Here is a 15,664-nt window from a genome sequence, read left to right as displayed (position 1 = left end):
CTGACCAGGATTCAAACCAACAACCTTCTGGTGTACGATGATGCTCCAACCAACTGAGCCGCTCAGCCAGGGCTACACAGTGTATTCCGAGTATGCAGTCCTGTTTCAGTGCCATCTTATTTGCTCTTGGACTGCCACCTCTTCTTGATGTTAGCTTACCAGAGGGGGCCCACCATGCCATTTCTAATTTTCAACAGACTACAAACCAGACAAGCTCTTAGAACTATACTTATCAGACTTCACATGAAGACCCTTTGGATCTCTCTAATGTGTACTATATAAGAGCTCTAGTACATGAACTAGGTGGGACTTTGTCTGGGACTCAAGTGGGACTTACATACTTATAATTCTGACTTTTGTCACACAAGACTGAGTTCCAGAGACTGTGAAATGACTAGTAAATACCAGATACAGATGCAAAAATTTTTATATTGAATACCTATAATTTAAATATAATGACCACAAACGTCAGTCTTTTAAAATAATTTGCACTTGTATTTCCGATATTAAAAAATTAACATTTCTCTAAGGACTTAAGAATTAAAAATTCTAAACTAAATTTTAGAAAACACAGCACCTTTACTTACTTTGGCAACATTTTCAACTGGTTTTCTCTAAGTTCTAAGATCTGGAGTTTAGTTAACCTGCAAAACAAAGGAAACAAATCAAGCATCTATAACAAAGACAAAAAATGTAAGTAAATGTCATACTCTAAAGTTTTAAAGCAGTCAATACTTATTGTGTAATTACAACATGAAGAACACTGTATTAAAAATTATATAGCTACACAAATTAATGCAAAGAAAGAAAAGACTATTTCTGCTCCTCAGAATTACTGGGGTGTAGGGAGAACAAACACTTCCAGACATATTAAAAGCACAAAATGACTGTCCCTAAATATCAAACCTGGAAGAGCACTTCACGCCTGAGAAAAGACCTGCCAAAGAAAAATAACTAAATAAAAATTAAAAAAAAAAGACCTGCCAAAATTATTAGCTATTTAAGAATAATAATTCAACTCTGAAAGGGAACACAAGAAGACATGGAAATCCTCTGGCAGTGATGCACTTTCCAATAAATTTAGAGGAAAGTGAGCAGATTCAGTGGTACAGAGTTGCTAAATAATGCTATAATAGCAATGATATGATATTGTATAAATGCATCAAATCGACATATAGTATACATGTTAAACTTATATGACATTATGTGCCAAATATAGTTCAATAAAAGTAAAGAGTGGTCCAATTGCCAGACACAGAACAGAAATCTGACAAGTATACAAGCTTTATATATGTGCATGTGTATGTACAAATATGTATGTATATAACTATATAAAACATGGATGATGTAGCTCCCACAAAATAAGCACTGGGCTGCAACAATGCCCAAAATTCTTTTTTTCTTTAATGAATAATTGACATTATAATACTAGTGTTAGGTATACAACATAATGATTTGATATATGTATATACAGCGAAATGGTCACTACAGTAAGTCTAGTTAATATCCTTCACCACAAAGTCACAGATATTTATCTTGGCATAAGAACTTTTAAGATCTACTCTTTGCATTATCAAACATACAAAACAGTAAATATTAATATAGTCATCATGCTATACATTAATATCCCATGACTTATTTATAACTGGAGGATTGTATCTTTTAGCACCTTTGCCCATTTACCCCTCAAAACACCTCACATATACCCATGGCAACCACCAATCAATCTGTGTTCTCTGTATTTGCTTTTTTTAACTTTCCACATGTAAGTGAAATCATGATGTTTATCTTTATTTTCAGACAAAAAGATGACTGTAAAACTAACAGTTTGATAGCAGTTTCTCTAACAATTAACTTAAAAATTATAATAATTTGGTATCTAGTATTGATTCATTCTTTGATTCATCTTTTCACTTAAAAAAATACTTAGGTATTGTAACAAGAACAGAAACATTCAGATATTGGGGGGGTGGCAATGTTGTAGAATCCAGACACATATGTTCTTTCCTCCAGAATTTTCATTGTAGTGAAGAAGACAGATAAACAGATCATTTTCAAATGTAGTAAGTGCTAAAAACAAAGCATTACTTATTTCAAATATACAGAAAATACCCCCACTTAAACTCTATTTTTTGCATACTTTAAAAACCAATTGGGACTTCTGCCAAAATGGAGGCGTAGGTGGAAAAACTTTGCCTTCTTGAACAACCAAATCTAAAAACAACAAAGTTTTAGCAACAATAAATGCAGTCGAACCACAGAAAATTGAATACGAAGTCCGACAACTACAAACCACTCAGCTAGACGGGCAAGAGGGGTGGAGCCCAGCAGTGGAGCTGGTGGGGTGGGGGGGGGAGATCCCCCGACCCAGGCAGCCAAGGGCGAATCCCAGGTGCAGGGTAGCAATGGGTGGACCCACTAAAGGTGCGAGGTGGCTGGCTGACCATGGTCACACACTTGTGCTCAGATAATCCAGTGAAGGAGCGAGCAGTGAGACAGACCACATAGGCCCCAGAGGCAGGATAAAGCAGAGGGGACTGCCACTGCTCCCTCTATGACCCCGCCCCCACATACTGCGTCACAAACTAGTGACCTGGGTGGCCCCGCCCTGGTGAACAACTAAGGCTCCACTCCTCATATGTAACAGGCTCGACCAGTTCTTCTTGAGCCAAAACATGGCTCAAGAAGAACTCAGAGCCCCAGAGCCCAAAAATCTAAGCAAACAAAAAATTGCCAACCTATCAGATGCACCGTTCAAAACACTGGTGATCAGGATGCTCATAGAACTGGTTGATTTTAGCCACAAATTAGAGGAATATATGAAGGCTAAACTAATTGAAATGAATGGAAATGCACAGGAAACCAATAGTGATGGGAAGGAAACTGGGACTCAAATCAAGGGAGTGGACCAGAACGAAGAAAAAAATGGCCAAACAAAAATATGAAGAAACAAGAATTCAAAAAAATGAGGACAGGCTTAGGAACCTCCAGGGACATCTTTAAACGCTCCAACCTCCAAATTATAGGGGTACCAGAAGGGGAAGGGGAAGAGGAACAGCTACCAGTGGAAAACTTATTTGAACAAATAATAAAGGAGAAATTCCCCATTCTGACAAAGGAAATAGACTTCCAGGAAATTCAGGAAGCTCAGAGAGTCCCAAAGTTGGACCCAAGAAGGAACACACCAAGGCACATCATCATTACATTACTCAAGATTAAAATGAAGGAGAGAATCCTAGAAGCAGCAAGAGATAAGGGGACAGTCACCTACAAAGGAGTTCCCATCAGACTGTCAGTGGTTTTCTCAAAAGACACCTTACAGGCAAGAAGGGGCTGGAAAGAAGTATTCCAAGTCATGAAATCCAAAGACCTACAACCAAGATTGCTCTATCCAGCAAAGCTTTCATTTAGAATGGAAGGGCAGATAAAGTGCTTCTCATATAAGATCAAATTCAGGAAGTTTATCATCACCAAGCCCTTATTATATGAAATGTTAAAGGGACTTATCTAAGAAAAAGATAAAAAAGATGAACAGTGAAAGGACAGCAAACTCACAGTTATTAAGAACCACATCTAAAACAAAAGCAAATTAAGAGGACAGCTAGATCAGGAGCAGAACCATAGAAATGAAGATCACATGAAGGGTTAGCAAGAGGAGAGTGGGAGAAGGAGAAGGGGGGAGAAGGTACAGAAAATAAGTAGCATAGATGGTAGGTAGAAAATAGATGGGGGGAGGGCAAGAATAGTATGGGAAATACAGAATCTAAAGAACTTGAGAAAAGTGGTCATAAACTAAATGGGGGAGGGAATGGTGGGGGAGGGGTGTGCAGGGGGGAGGGGTGTGCAGGGTGGAGGGGAATGAAGGGGGGGAATAGAACAACTGTAATGGCATAATCAATAAAATATATTTTAAAAAAACAATTCATTTTATTTTTTCCCTTTTAAACATTTACGTTTATTCTTCAGTTAGAAAAATACATTTAAAGTCAAAATAAGTTCTGAAGAAACTAAAAAACCACAACGTTTGGAAATAATAACAAAAGAAGAGCCTATAAAACTGTAATTAATAGAATTACTAAAGCATCTTAATAGCTTTATAAACTTTACAAGAGCTAAAAAGAAAAGGTTTTAGAAGAAACTATAATTTACCTGCCAAAATTAGCTGGCAAGAACTCAAGAAAAGCATCATTCAGATATAGCTGGGTTAGGTTTAACAGCTGAGAAAATCCATCAGGAAGCCTATATAAAATATACCAGAATTTAAATTAAACTCACATATACAATTTCAGTCTCTTATTAAATTCTAAGAATCTGTCTAACCAGCACATGTTCTTAAGAGATAATAGTCACCTCCTTACTTTCATGAATGATCCTCAAATTGAAGTTTGTCTTTTATAATAAGTTACCTATTTCAATATTTATATCTTTATCTCTTTATAAAAAAGTAGTGAGACAGTATTGGTCTCAAGATAAAATCTGCATAAAATTGTCAACTATGAATGAGCCACAATATACAGAAATGTATTTAGGACATAATATGACAAGTGCAGATACTCTTAAATTTCTCCTTAGCTAGCATCCAAAAGAGTAAATAAGGAACTCTAAACTTTGACAGCACTGACTTTTGGGGCTGGAGAATTCTTTGTTGTGAGAAGCCTGTCTTCTGCATTGGTGGATAGTTAACAGCAACCCTGGCCTCTTCCCACGAGAAGCCAGTAGAGTGGCCTTGCCCACCAACGCAGGCTGTGAAAACCAAAAATGTCTCTAGAATTTACCAAGTAAACCTTAAAAGCAAAATCCCCATTTTAGAACTACTGGTTAAGATTATTTTCAGTTTCAACATCCCTCCCCTAAATAATCAAATAAAGATTGTATAATTTATAATAAAGCACAAAGAAAGAATATAAAAAGCCAAGGGACATTTTAAGGCCATGTAAAAACTTCTATGTATTAGCTTTATTTTTATTCCCTCAGATAAAAACATAATCTTTACATGTTTGTCCTGGATTTTATCTAATACAAAACTTTCTTGAAGTAAGTTAAATCTGTCTTTGACTCCTCTTTCTCCCCTATGTCACATTCCTCCATCTTCCACAGCAAGTGAAGAAGAAATGGTATGTTTAGAAAAAATAATTAAATACAGTATTATAGTATGTGGAAGGTGGTTTTATCTTTCAACTCAGCTATACTAACCTATGTTTCACTCTATTAATGTTTTGCTTTATCGTTCCAGGAAAATGTTCCATGTATAGCCATTACCATATAAGAGTATATATGACCTCGGGTATATGGCACCAGGGGTGTTCATAGCCCAGGACGGCTATGAACACAGCTCAACAAAAAAATCATAAATTTACTTAAAACCTTTTTTTTTTTTTTTTGCTCATCAGTTTTCATTTGTTTCTGCATTTAATGTGTAAACCAAGACAACTCCTCTCCTTTCAGTGTGGACCAGAGATGCCAAAAGGCTGAACACCCTGAACCAACCACATGGTTTTTCCTTTTTTTCTTGCTTTTTCCTTCTTGACTATTCAGTTTACTGTTTTCAAAAGTTTGAGTGTGCCATACATGTGATTTGCAGGTAAAGACATTTTTATATTGTGTCAATAACAATGAGTGAGGAGATCTGAATTCTAGACTAACTTCTGAAATTATCAGTGCAACCTTGAGCAAAACACTTGTGTTATCTGTTTGGATGTCAAATTTACCTCTACAAAATATGGAGTTAGAAAGATTATTTTAAAGATTCCATTTTAATCTAAAACAATTTTATATAGATTTAATAATAAATATTAATTAAAACATAGAAAGTAATATTTTATTACTAATTCATAGTTGTAATATTCTATTACTATTCATAGTTTCATAGTTTTTCCAAAAAGTAATTTATAAGTCAACAGAGAACTTACTTGGAGATAGGGTTTACACTGGCCTCCACAATTGTTAAAACTTTACAATTTTTTATATTCTCTGGAAATTCCTGTATTCCTAAAACAATAAATAAACAAATAAAGATCAAATTAAAAGAATCTATTACATGGCACAAAATAATAACAATAGTAATAATTAATGTATGCCTTGCTGATTGGAAATTTACCAAACTAAGCAGGATCTAGATAAACTGACAACACCAACTTAAAGGAAACAGAACCACCTGCACAATTTCTCTTTTCTCTTGCATCTTTTGTTCACTTGCCTTTTTATAACTGCTAATTTATCCTGATTAGTTTTACATTCCTTTCCTTCTCTTAGCTCTTCTGAAAATTAGTGCCTTCTCTGTGTGAAGGTAAGGATACAAAATGTAGAACACAGCATTCTTTCTGCTTTTCTCACATAAAAAGAGGCATTACTTCTTTATGCTGGGCTCCCCATTGAGCTGACCCCTAATATGTATAAAATAACAAAGCAGAAAGCAAAGCTGAAGACAGAGGTAGAAAATCTACATTTAGATACACCAGTGAATATGCCTGAAGGCAGTTACAGAGCTATATTTTTTTTGTTAAATGTCACAGAAAAGTTTACAAACCAAATTACAGTAAAGGTTTATTTCCACAACTTGTCTCAGCAAAAATATAGTAAGAATGCTTTATATGAACAAGCAACAATCCATAGACCAACTTTAAGTAGCACTGTTGTAATCTAGACTAACTAACTGAATGCCAATTAATAGAGGATGTGGAGAAAAGGGAACCCTTGTGCACTGTTAGTGGGAATGCAGTCTGATGCAGCCACTGTGGAAAACAATATAGAGTTTCCTTAAAAAAATTAAAAACAGAACTGCCTTTAGACCCAGTGATCCTACTTCTAGAAATATATTTGAAGAAACCCAAGACAATAATTTGAAAGCATTTATGTGCCTCTATGTGCACTGCAGCGTTCTTTACAATAGTCCCAAGAGCTGGAAACAGCCCAAGTTCCCATCAATAGATGAGTGGATAAAAAAGCTGTGGAACATTTACATAATGTAATGCTACTTGGCTGTTTAAAAAGAAAACAGAAATCTTACCTTTTCTGACAGCATGAATGGGGCTGCAGATTATCAAGCTAAGTGAAATAAGCCAATCAGAGAAAGACAAGTATCATATGATCTCACTTTTATGTGCAATCTAATGACAAACTGGAACAAAATACAAATAGAGGTATAGATACATGGATCAGAATGACAGCTGTCAGAGGGGAGGGAGTCTGAGGAGCTGGATGAAAGAAGGTGAAGGGATTAAACAAAAAGAGAGACATACATGTAGCAGGTGTACTCAGACAACAATGTGGTGATATAGCCATAGGCAAGTGGAGTGGGGGGAGGACTAGGGAGAAAAGAGACTTTGCTTGGGGCAATGCATGCATATAACATGGGCAGATAATGTTTTTTGAGTTGTAGAGTTGAAATTTATATGATTTTGTGAACCAACATCATCCCCATAAATTCATTGAAGAATAACAGAATGCCAATTAACAACCTTTTCAATGTTCCAAAAATTCTGTTAGTCCTATTGCTCCAGTAACACAGTATGATTATTCAACAGGCTTGACACCAAAAGATCATTTAAAAGCCTCTTTCAATTTCATCACCATATAATTCGAAGTAAGCAAGTTTACTACAGTGCCAAGTATAGAATTTCAGGTGATAGAAAATAAAAAAATGCAAAATTACCACCAGCAAATAGACTAATAACTGTTCAGTCAAAACTCATCAATGGATGCTTCAATTAGTTGGAAAAGGTATGCTGAGAAACAGAATATTAGTATAGTCTCAAAGATTCTCACCAGAAAATATTTGTTATAAAAGGAATAAAAGTAACTCTACAGTGAAGAAATCTCACAGGCACCACCTTAATTTGCTTCAAAATTAGCATCACCAGTTAATACCATCATGAGGCACCTAATCTGAGACACATCAAAAAGGTATGCAACATCATTAGGGTCACATTCTTGCTGGAAACAGACGACCTGAATTTAATCATAAGCAGACATCACACAAGTCCAAAAAAGGGAAATTCTAACTGGCTAGTAATCTTCAAAACCGTCAAGGTCAAAAGACAAAGGAACTAAAGGACTAACCAGATAAAAGGAGACCCAAACCTGGCTGTGGTAAATATCCAAACCTCCTCCTCCTCTTCCTCCTACTACATACTTAAACTGGGGAAATCTGAATATGACTGAGAGACTGTATCAGTGTCAATATCCTATGTTGTTCAATAACACTGCAAAATGTTACCATTGGGAGAAAGTAGGTAAGGAGTACACAGGAACACTCTGCATGTTTCCTTAAAACTGCATGTGAATCTATAATTATCTCAGTAAACATTTCAATTTAAAAAATCTCGGCTCAATTATTCCTTGAGAAAAGGTTTTACTATTGCTGTTATTACAAATTCAATTTCTCTGTTCTGTGATAATTCATTTTTTCCATTTCAGTTTTAGTAAGTTTTACTTTTGCTGTTACTTATGAAGTTCATCTAAATCTTCAAATCAGGAAATATAAATATTGATGGACATCTAATGATATAAACTAATTATTGTTAGCTATTGCTCTTTTTTAAAGATTTTATTAATTTTTTTTAGAGAGAGAGGAAAGGAAGGAGAGAGGGAGAAAAACAACAATGTGTGGTTGCTTCTCATGTGGCTCCCACTGGGGACCTGGCCCACAACCAGGCATGTGCCCTAGACTGGGAATCGAACTGGTGACCCTTTGGTTCCCAGCTCATGTTCAATCCACTGAGCTACACCACAGCCAGGGCTCTACTGCTCTTTCTTAACTGTGATTAACAGTAGAGTGTTTTCATCTTGAAATACCTGTATGAAAGATTGTCTGTGATTTGCTTTAAAATAATCAGAGGTGGCAGAGTAGGAGGTATAGATGAAACTACAACCTGTTGATAAATGTTGAAGCTGGTTGATACATCTGGTTGATATATACATATACACATCAGGTTTATTACATTATTCTGTCTACATTTGTAAATGCTTGAAATACTCCACTATAAAAGACTACCACTGTTCAATCACTAAAAACAGGTAAGAAGATTAACAGAAAACGACTTTAAAATAGCTATTGTATGCACCCCTGGATTCACCGCAGCATTATTCACAATGGCCAAGACATGAAAACAACCAATGTGTTCTTCCATAGATGACTAGATAAAGAAGATGTGGCACATATATACAATGGAATACTACTCAGCCATAAGAAAAGATGAAAAATTACCATTTGTGACAACATAGATGGAGCTTGAGAATTCAAGATGTCAAGCGAAATAAGTACGGCAGAAAAAGCTAAGAACCATATGATTTTACTCATATGTGCGATATGAAACTGAAAGCAACAAGAGAACAAACAAGAAAAACAAACAAAAAGTCAGGAAGTCACAGACAATAGTATGGTGGTTTCCAGAAGTAAGGGATAAAGGGGGTCAAATATATAGTGATGGAGTATAATCTGACTTTGGGTGGCAGGTACATAATGCAATAGACATATCATACATCACAGATATGTACACTTGAAACCTATATAATCTTATTGTATTAATCATTATCACCACAACAAATTTAATGCAAGTTTAAAAACCTAAAAAAATAGCTATTGTTCTTAAAAGGCAAAAGTGAACAAAGTAAGAATAAAAGGTTAAATATAAAAAATAATGTAAACTTTACAAATGAAAAATATAGTATCTGAATGAGAAATCCACAGGATAGCATTAAAATAAGATTAGACACTGTAGGGGGAAAGTTCAGCAAGCCAGGAGACATGGCAAGAGAAACCAGCCCATCTGAAACACAGGAGCGTAGGACAAAATTTTAAAATGTGAACAAAATCCAGTGCTGTGTGGGACAATGTCACACAGGCTGATGTATATTTACCTATATTTAGAAGTTCACCAGTCACTGCTAACTACACATGATCATTAAGGGGACAGCTGCCTTTCTTGTTCATGACAAGAACAGAATATGGCATATAGTAATTGTCACTAAATAGTTCCAAATTTTTCTCCAGTAGCAATACCAATTTTCATAAAACATCTATACATATCCTGTTGACATCTGACATTGTGTTCACTTTTTGCTAATAGATTGAACCTCATGAGAAATAGAAATATAAATTAAAACTAGGTATTTCACTGATATTTTCTAGTGATACTGAAAACATTTTTGTGTTTACTCATCATTTTCATTTCTTTTACTTTGAAGTCCCTATTCACTACCGTTTCTACTGAACTATCTTTAATTACTTCTAAGCATTCTTTATAACTACTAGAACATCAAGTGTTTTCCCACAGCTTGTAATTTATTATTTATATTTATATATTTTGTTGTGTGAAAATTTTATCCTTTATTGCTGTGATTTTGTTAAATAAAAAATCTGTTCTACACTGAAGTCCTCTACTGTGTAATAGTAATTTTGTTTTATATGACTGTCCTTAATGCATCTGCAATTTATTTTAGTATATACTGTAAAATCTCTATTTTTAAAGAGACTTTTTCCCGTGTAAATACATTGTGCCAATATTTATAAAATCTTTGTTTTCCTTATTCCATTGATTTGTAGAGGTACCTGTCATATTCCAAATTCGCATATGGTTATGTTGCTGGACAGCCCTTTCTGTCACACTTCTAAGCTTTTCCTCTGTATCAGTCATACCAGGTAGTTTTTGTCATTTTCTACATACGTGCAATAGATTGATTACATTAATGGCCTCATCCCCTATTCAACTCTCTGCAATTTGATGTTCCAGCCTCTTCCATCAAAATGTGAAGTACTACACATTAAATCAATGTAATTTTATTAACCAGTGTAACCCCAATAAATTCAATAGAAGTTTTTTAAAATGTGAAATATAATTTCACTAATCTAAATCTGAGCTCAACCATATGTTCTGCTGTAGCCAATGAAACTTTAGAAGAGTTGATGAAATCAAGTGTTCAAAACAGGTCCTGGCCAATTCCCACTGTTCTCAGGTCCCCTGCATTGTCGTGAAAGAACACGCCTGCAATGCCTGGGCCAGCCCGATGAGAGGTCAGATCTACTGCAGAACCATCTGTGTCATCCTAGCAGGACTCTTCAAAAATTCACTTTAAACAGTCTCTATTTAGTTTTATTATTAAAGTTTACCACTCTTGGCAAGACTCCCAATAAAGATGGCACTGTAGGCAGACATGCCTCACTGTTTTCGTACAACTGCATCAAAATTACAACTAAATGTAAGAACAATGCTTCATTACTCAGAAGCATCAGAAATCAAGTTGAATAGCAGTCTGATAACTATGGAATTAAAGAAACCACATCCATCCACAATGGTAGGAGGTGTGCAGACACAGAATGGGCTGGTCCCTTAGCCAGATGGGGTGGATAAAAATTTGGGAGGGGTATTTCAGGAGCAAGGAGTCCCAGCCCCACACCAATCCCCCCGCCCTGGGTACCACTGCCAGAAAGATAAATCTCCACAACATCCAGCTGCAAAAATCAGCAGGGATTGAGTCAGTGGAAGAAACTTCTGGAGCCCTAAGTAGTTCCTATTAAAGAACCCACGCATAGACTCACCAACTCAGACTCACTCCCTCTGGGCTCCAGCACCAGAATGGCAGCTTGAAAGGCACCAGTGGCATGGTGAGAGAAACTGAAGGGTTGGCATCAAGGTGAGCAGAGGCAACTGCTACCAGCTACCACAGAACCAGCAAGCTGGAGCCATATCTGAGACTCCATCAACCTGGCTAACACTGTTTGACCTCCCTTGGAGATCCCCAGAGTTTCTCTCCACACAATTTATGGCCCCACCCAAGCTGCTTTTCCAAATGAATGGCTGTTCTTGGCTCATGCTGCACAACTTCCTAAATCCTCTCAAACAAGCAACAGCTGGCCTCAGGGAACCTCAGACCCAGCACTGGCAGCAGCAGCTAGATTCATAGTTTGGCTTTGCCTGGGAATCTCCCAGCCCAGCACAAGTAGCAGCCATCTCAGATTGCTTTGTAGCTCAGACAGGGTGGCCCCAGGCAAAACACAGGTGTTGGCTGACCTTGGCCTGCACTATCCTGGAAGCCCCATGGTCAGCACACTCACTAGACAGTTACAGACCACCACCACCACCCTGCCCATGCATAGCTGATCCTTCACAAAGGTCCAAGGTTGGTGGTCAGAGATCACGGCCAGTCCTTGAAGGTGATGGGCCTGGATAAATCCCTCCCATTGATCTGCCAATAGCAACCAAGGCTCAGCCCACACAAAGGGCACACCTCGAGTACCCAGCTGGAGTGACAGGGCTGGCTATGCCATTGGACCCTGCAGGACACCTACTACATTAGGCCATGCTACCAAAACATGGAGTCAAAGCAGCTCTACCTAATACATAGAAACAAATACAGGGAAGCTGCAAAAACGAGGAAACAAAGAAACATGGCCCAAATGAAAGAACGTATCAAAACACCAGAAAAAGAGCTAACAAAATGGAGATAAGCAATCTATTAGATGTAGAGTTCTAAATACTGGTTATAAGGATGCTCAGGAAATGTAGTGAGATCTCAACAGCACAGAAAAAATCTAGTCAGAAATGAAGAATACATTCATTGAAATAAAGAACAATTTATAGGAAACAAGAGTAGAGTAGATAAATCCAAGAATCAAAATTAATGATCTGGAACATAAAGAACCAAAAACCAACTAATCAGTACAACGAGAAAAAGAGAATCCAAAAAAATGAGGATACTATAAGCAGCATCTAAGACAACTTTAAGAGGTCTAACAGTCATTTTATAAAGTTGGAAGAGAATATAAAGAGCAAGAAATTGGAAATCTGTTTTAAAAAATAATGAAAGAGAACTTCCCTAATTTGGTGAAGAAAATAGACATGCAAGTCCAGGAAGCACAGAGAGTCCCAAACAAGATGGATGCAAAGAGGCCCACTCCAAGACACAGCATAATTAAAATGCCAAAGGTTAAAGACAAAGAGAGAATCTTAAAAGCAGCAAGAGAAAAGCAGTTAGTTACCTACAGGGGAGTTCCCCAAAGACTTTCTTTCAGCTGAGTTCTTAAAAGAAATTTTGCAGGCTAGAAGGGACTGGGCAAGAAATATTCAAAATCATGAAAAGCAGGGGTCTACAGCCAAGAATTGCTCTACCCAGCAAAGCTATCATTTAGAAACAAAAGGCAGATAAACAGCTTCCCAGACAAGAAGAATCTGAAGGAGTTCATCATCACCAAACCACTATTACATGAAATGTTAAATGGACTTACTGATAAAAGAGACACTCAAAACTATGAGTGGCAAAAAATACATAACAATTGAATCTGAAAAACAAACTAAGCAAACAAGAAGAACTGAGACAGCACCATGGATGCAGAGAGCACTCTGATGGTTGCCAGATGGGAGGAGGGTTTGGGGTAATGTGTTAAGAGGTGAGGGGATTAAGAATTACAAATAGATAATTACAGAATAGCCATAGAGCTGTAAAGTACAGGTATAGAAAACAGAGTAGTTAACTTACACACATGACCCCTGGACATGAGCAATGGTGGGGGAATTGCCTGTGGGAGTGGGGAGTACTGGGTAGAGGAGCAAAGGGAGTACTGGGCAAAGGGAGAAAAACTAGGACAACTCTAATAGCATAATCAATAAAATATAATTAAAAAAATAAAGTTTGTCACTCTTATAAACTGAGTTGCACACTTTTTCCCTTTCTCTTGGTAGGTAAGTCACATTGGCAAGTAGTTGTACCAAGGTTATTGGATATGGTGTATAATTCTCCTCATACACTTCTTAATAAAATATAAGACATTCCACATTTGGAGGGAGGGCAGGGGAAGGACATTCTACACTGATCTCCCTAGCACCCCACTTCATTTTAAAACTTAAATATCTCATTTCTTTGGCTTTGATTAAAGTCTGTAAATTATCTTGAAATATTCTATATAAAAGATTATTCCAAGAGCTATATTTTTAGTACCTAGTAAAACCTAAGGAAAATAAGACTAAAGACTAAGACTACAGTATATTCTATTCATCAAAACTTTTATATGGGAAAAGAATGATTTCAAGATTTCTATATTAGACTTCTATAATTTTAATATTTAATGGAAAGTAATGCTTGTATCATCTTCCAAATATAAATGTATGCTTCATATTTTTTAAATTATAAAGTTCTTTACATCATAGAATGTGGTTTAAAAGAAGTAACCAATCAGTATTTCTGAAATTAGTAATTCTAAATTATCATCAGCTTTCAGACACATATTAATAATTGTACCCTAAGCAAGTAGTTTTGAAATATTTATCAGTTTTCTGCTTTAAAAAATTACTAGTAAAACTAAGTGGGGTAGACTGGGATAGGAGTAAACGACAGAAAACTGTACTTGAACAATTAAAATAAATTTAAAAATAAAATTACTAGCAATGTATTTACTGTGACTTCAATTCCTACCATATGAAGGGGGACCCCCCCAAAAAAACATAATTATTTATAAAATTGTGTATTTATTTTTACATGTTTAACCTTCAGTCACCTTTAAAGTACTATTTGATGCAATACACCTGTCAAAATGTTTTTTTCCACTGCTGAAAAGGGTTTTTGAACTCATCAATTTTGACGCCTTTTAAGTGTTTATACAGTTTTTTGTTTCACCTCTTTCACATCAGCAGAACTTCCCCCTTTGAGGACTTTTATTCATCCAAGGAAATAAAAACACTTGCTGCAGTGAGACTGGATGAGTAGGGGCGGTGGAGCACATGGGCCATCACTGCTGAACACTCAGGGTGGTGTGGGCAAGTGCACTCGTATATCACACATGGACAGATGGGCAAATGCATTGAAAGAGTCTTTAAAAAATTTCACTGCAGCTTCTCAACATGGTGCCAACTGGTATACAGATGGGTTCCTAGAATACTCGCCTAGTGGGGGAAGTCTGTGCTATAAGGGGCCCGCATTCAGAAGATAATTCTGGGTTCTTTTTGGGTCCCCTGCTTGTAGAGATGGATCAACTCCCATCCACCTCTAAATTGGTGGTCATCTGAACACTAAAAATACAAATTATTTCAAAAATCTGAGAAATAATACTTCCATTTACTAACCTTTTTTTTTTTTTTTACTGTAACACTTGGTATACAATAGCATTTGTTATGTGGGGGTTTATTATTTATATCAGTCTAGACTATTCTATCCCTCACTGATTTTATGTAGGGCCCTCCCTGTGTTTAGCATTTATTCATTTAGCAATTATTTCCTGACCATCTACTATTACATCAGTATTCTGGAAGCTGGGAAAACACTGGTACAGGAAAGTGACATTCTGATCCAATAATTCCTCCTTATGCTTAATTTAGACCTTTCTTGACACTGCTAGTCCTAGAATGCTCTGTGCTACAATTTATTGTATGTTATTCTTTTTTTTTCAGTCTAAATCTTACCTAGCTCTTTATTTATTTTTAATTAAAAATTTTTTTAACTTGAATATGCTAGCGTGACATTGGTTAATAAAATTACATAGATTTCATGCCCTGGACAGGTGGCTCAGTTGTCATCCCATACACCAAAAGGTTGTGGATCCGATCCCCACTCAGGGCATGCACACACTTAGGTTGTAGGTTTGATCCCTGGTGGGGTGTTTACAGGAGACAACTGATGGAGGTTTCTGTCTCTCCCCCCTCTCTCCATACCCCTTCCATTTCTCTCTTCCCCTTCC

At 36.5% G+C, this 15,664-nt stretch overlaps 1 protein-coding gene across 8 annotated transcripts in view; it reads right to left on the bottom strand.

The window, feature by feature from the left end:
- Positions 1–15,664, bottom strand: part of ERBIN (erbb2 interacting protein) — a 117,180-nt gene that overhangs the window by 42,485 nt on the left and 59,031 nt on the right. For all 8 annotated transcript variants that reach the window (XM_053657424.1, XM_037150807.2, XM_037150803.2 and 5 more), the window contains 3 exons: positions 5,910–5,988; positions 4,150–4,239; positions 588–644 (listed from right to left, as the gene is read on the bottom strand). In XM_053657424.1, coding sequence (XP_053513399.1) covers positions 588–644; positions 4,150–4,239; positions 5,910–5,988 — 226 coding nt within the window. The remainder of the gene's footprint in view (positions 1–587; positions 645–4,149; positions 4,240–5,909; positions 5,989–15,664) is intronic.

Source organism: Artibeus jamaicensis, unplaced genomic scaffold (genome assembly GCF_021234435.1).
Source record: "Artibeus jamaicensis isolate MK-2021 breed Jamaican fruit bat unplaced genomic scaffold, CSHL_Jam_final scaffold_369, whole genome shotgun sequence".
In the NCBI taxonomy this organism is placed as follows: domain Eukaryota; kingdom Metazoa; phylum Chordata; class Mammalia; order Chiroptera; family Phyllostomidae; genus Artibeus; species Artibeus jamaicensis.
The sequence above is the reverse complement of the archived record's forward strand: the minus strand, read 5'-3'. Positions and strand labels throughout refer to the sequence as shown.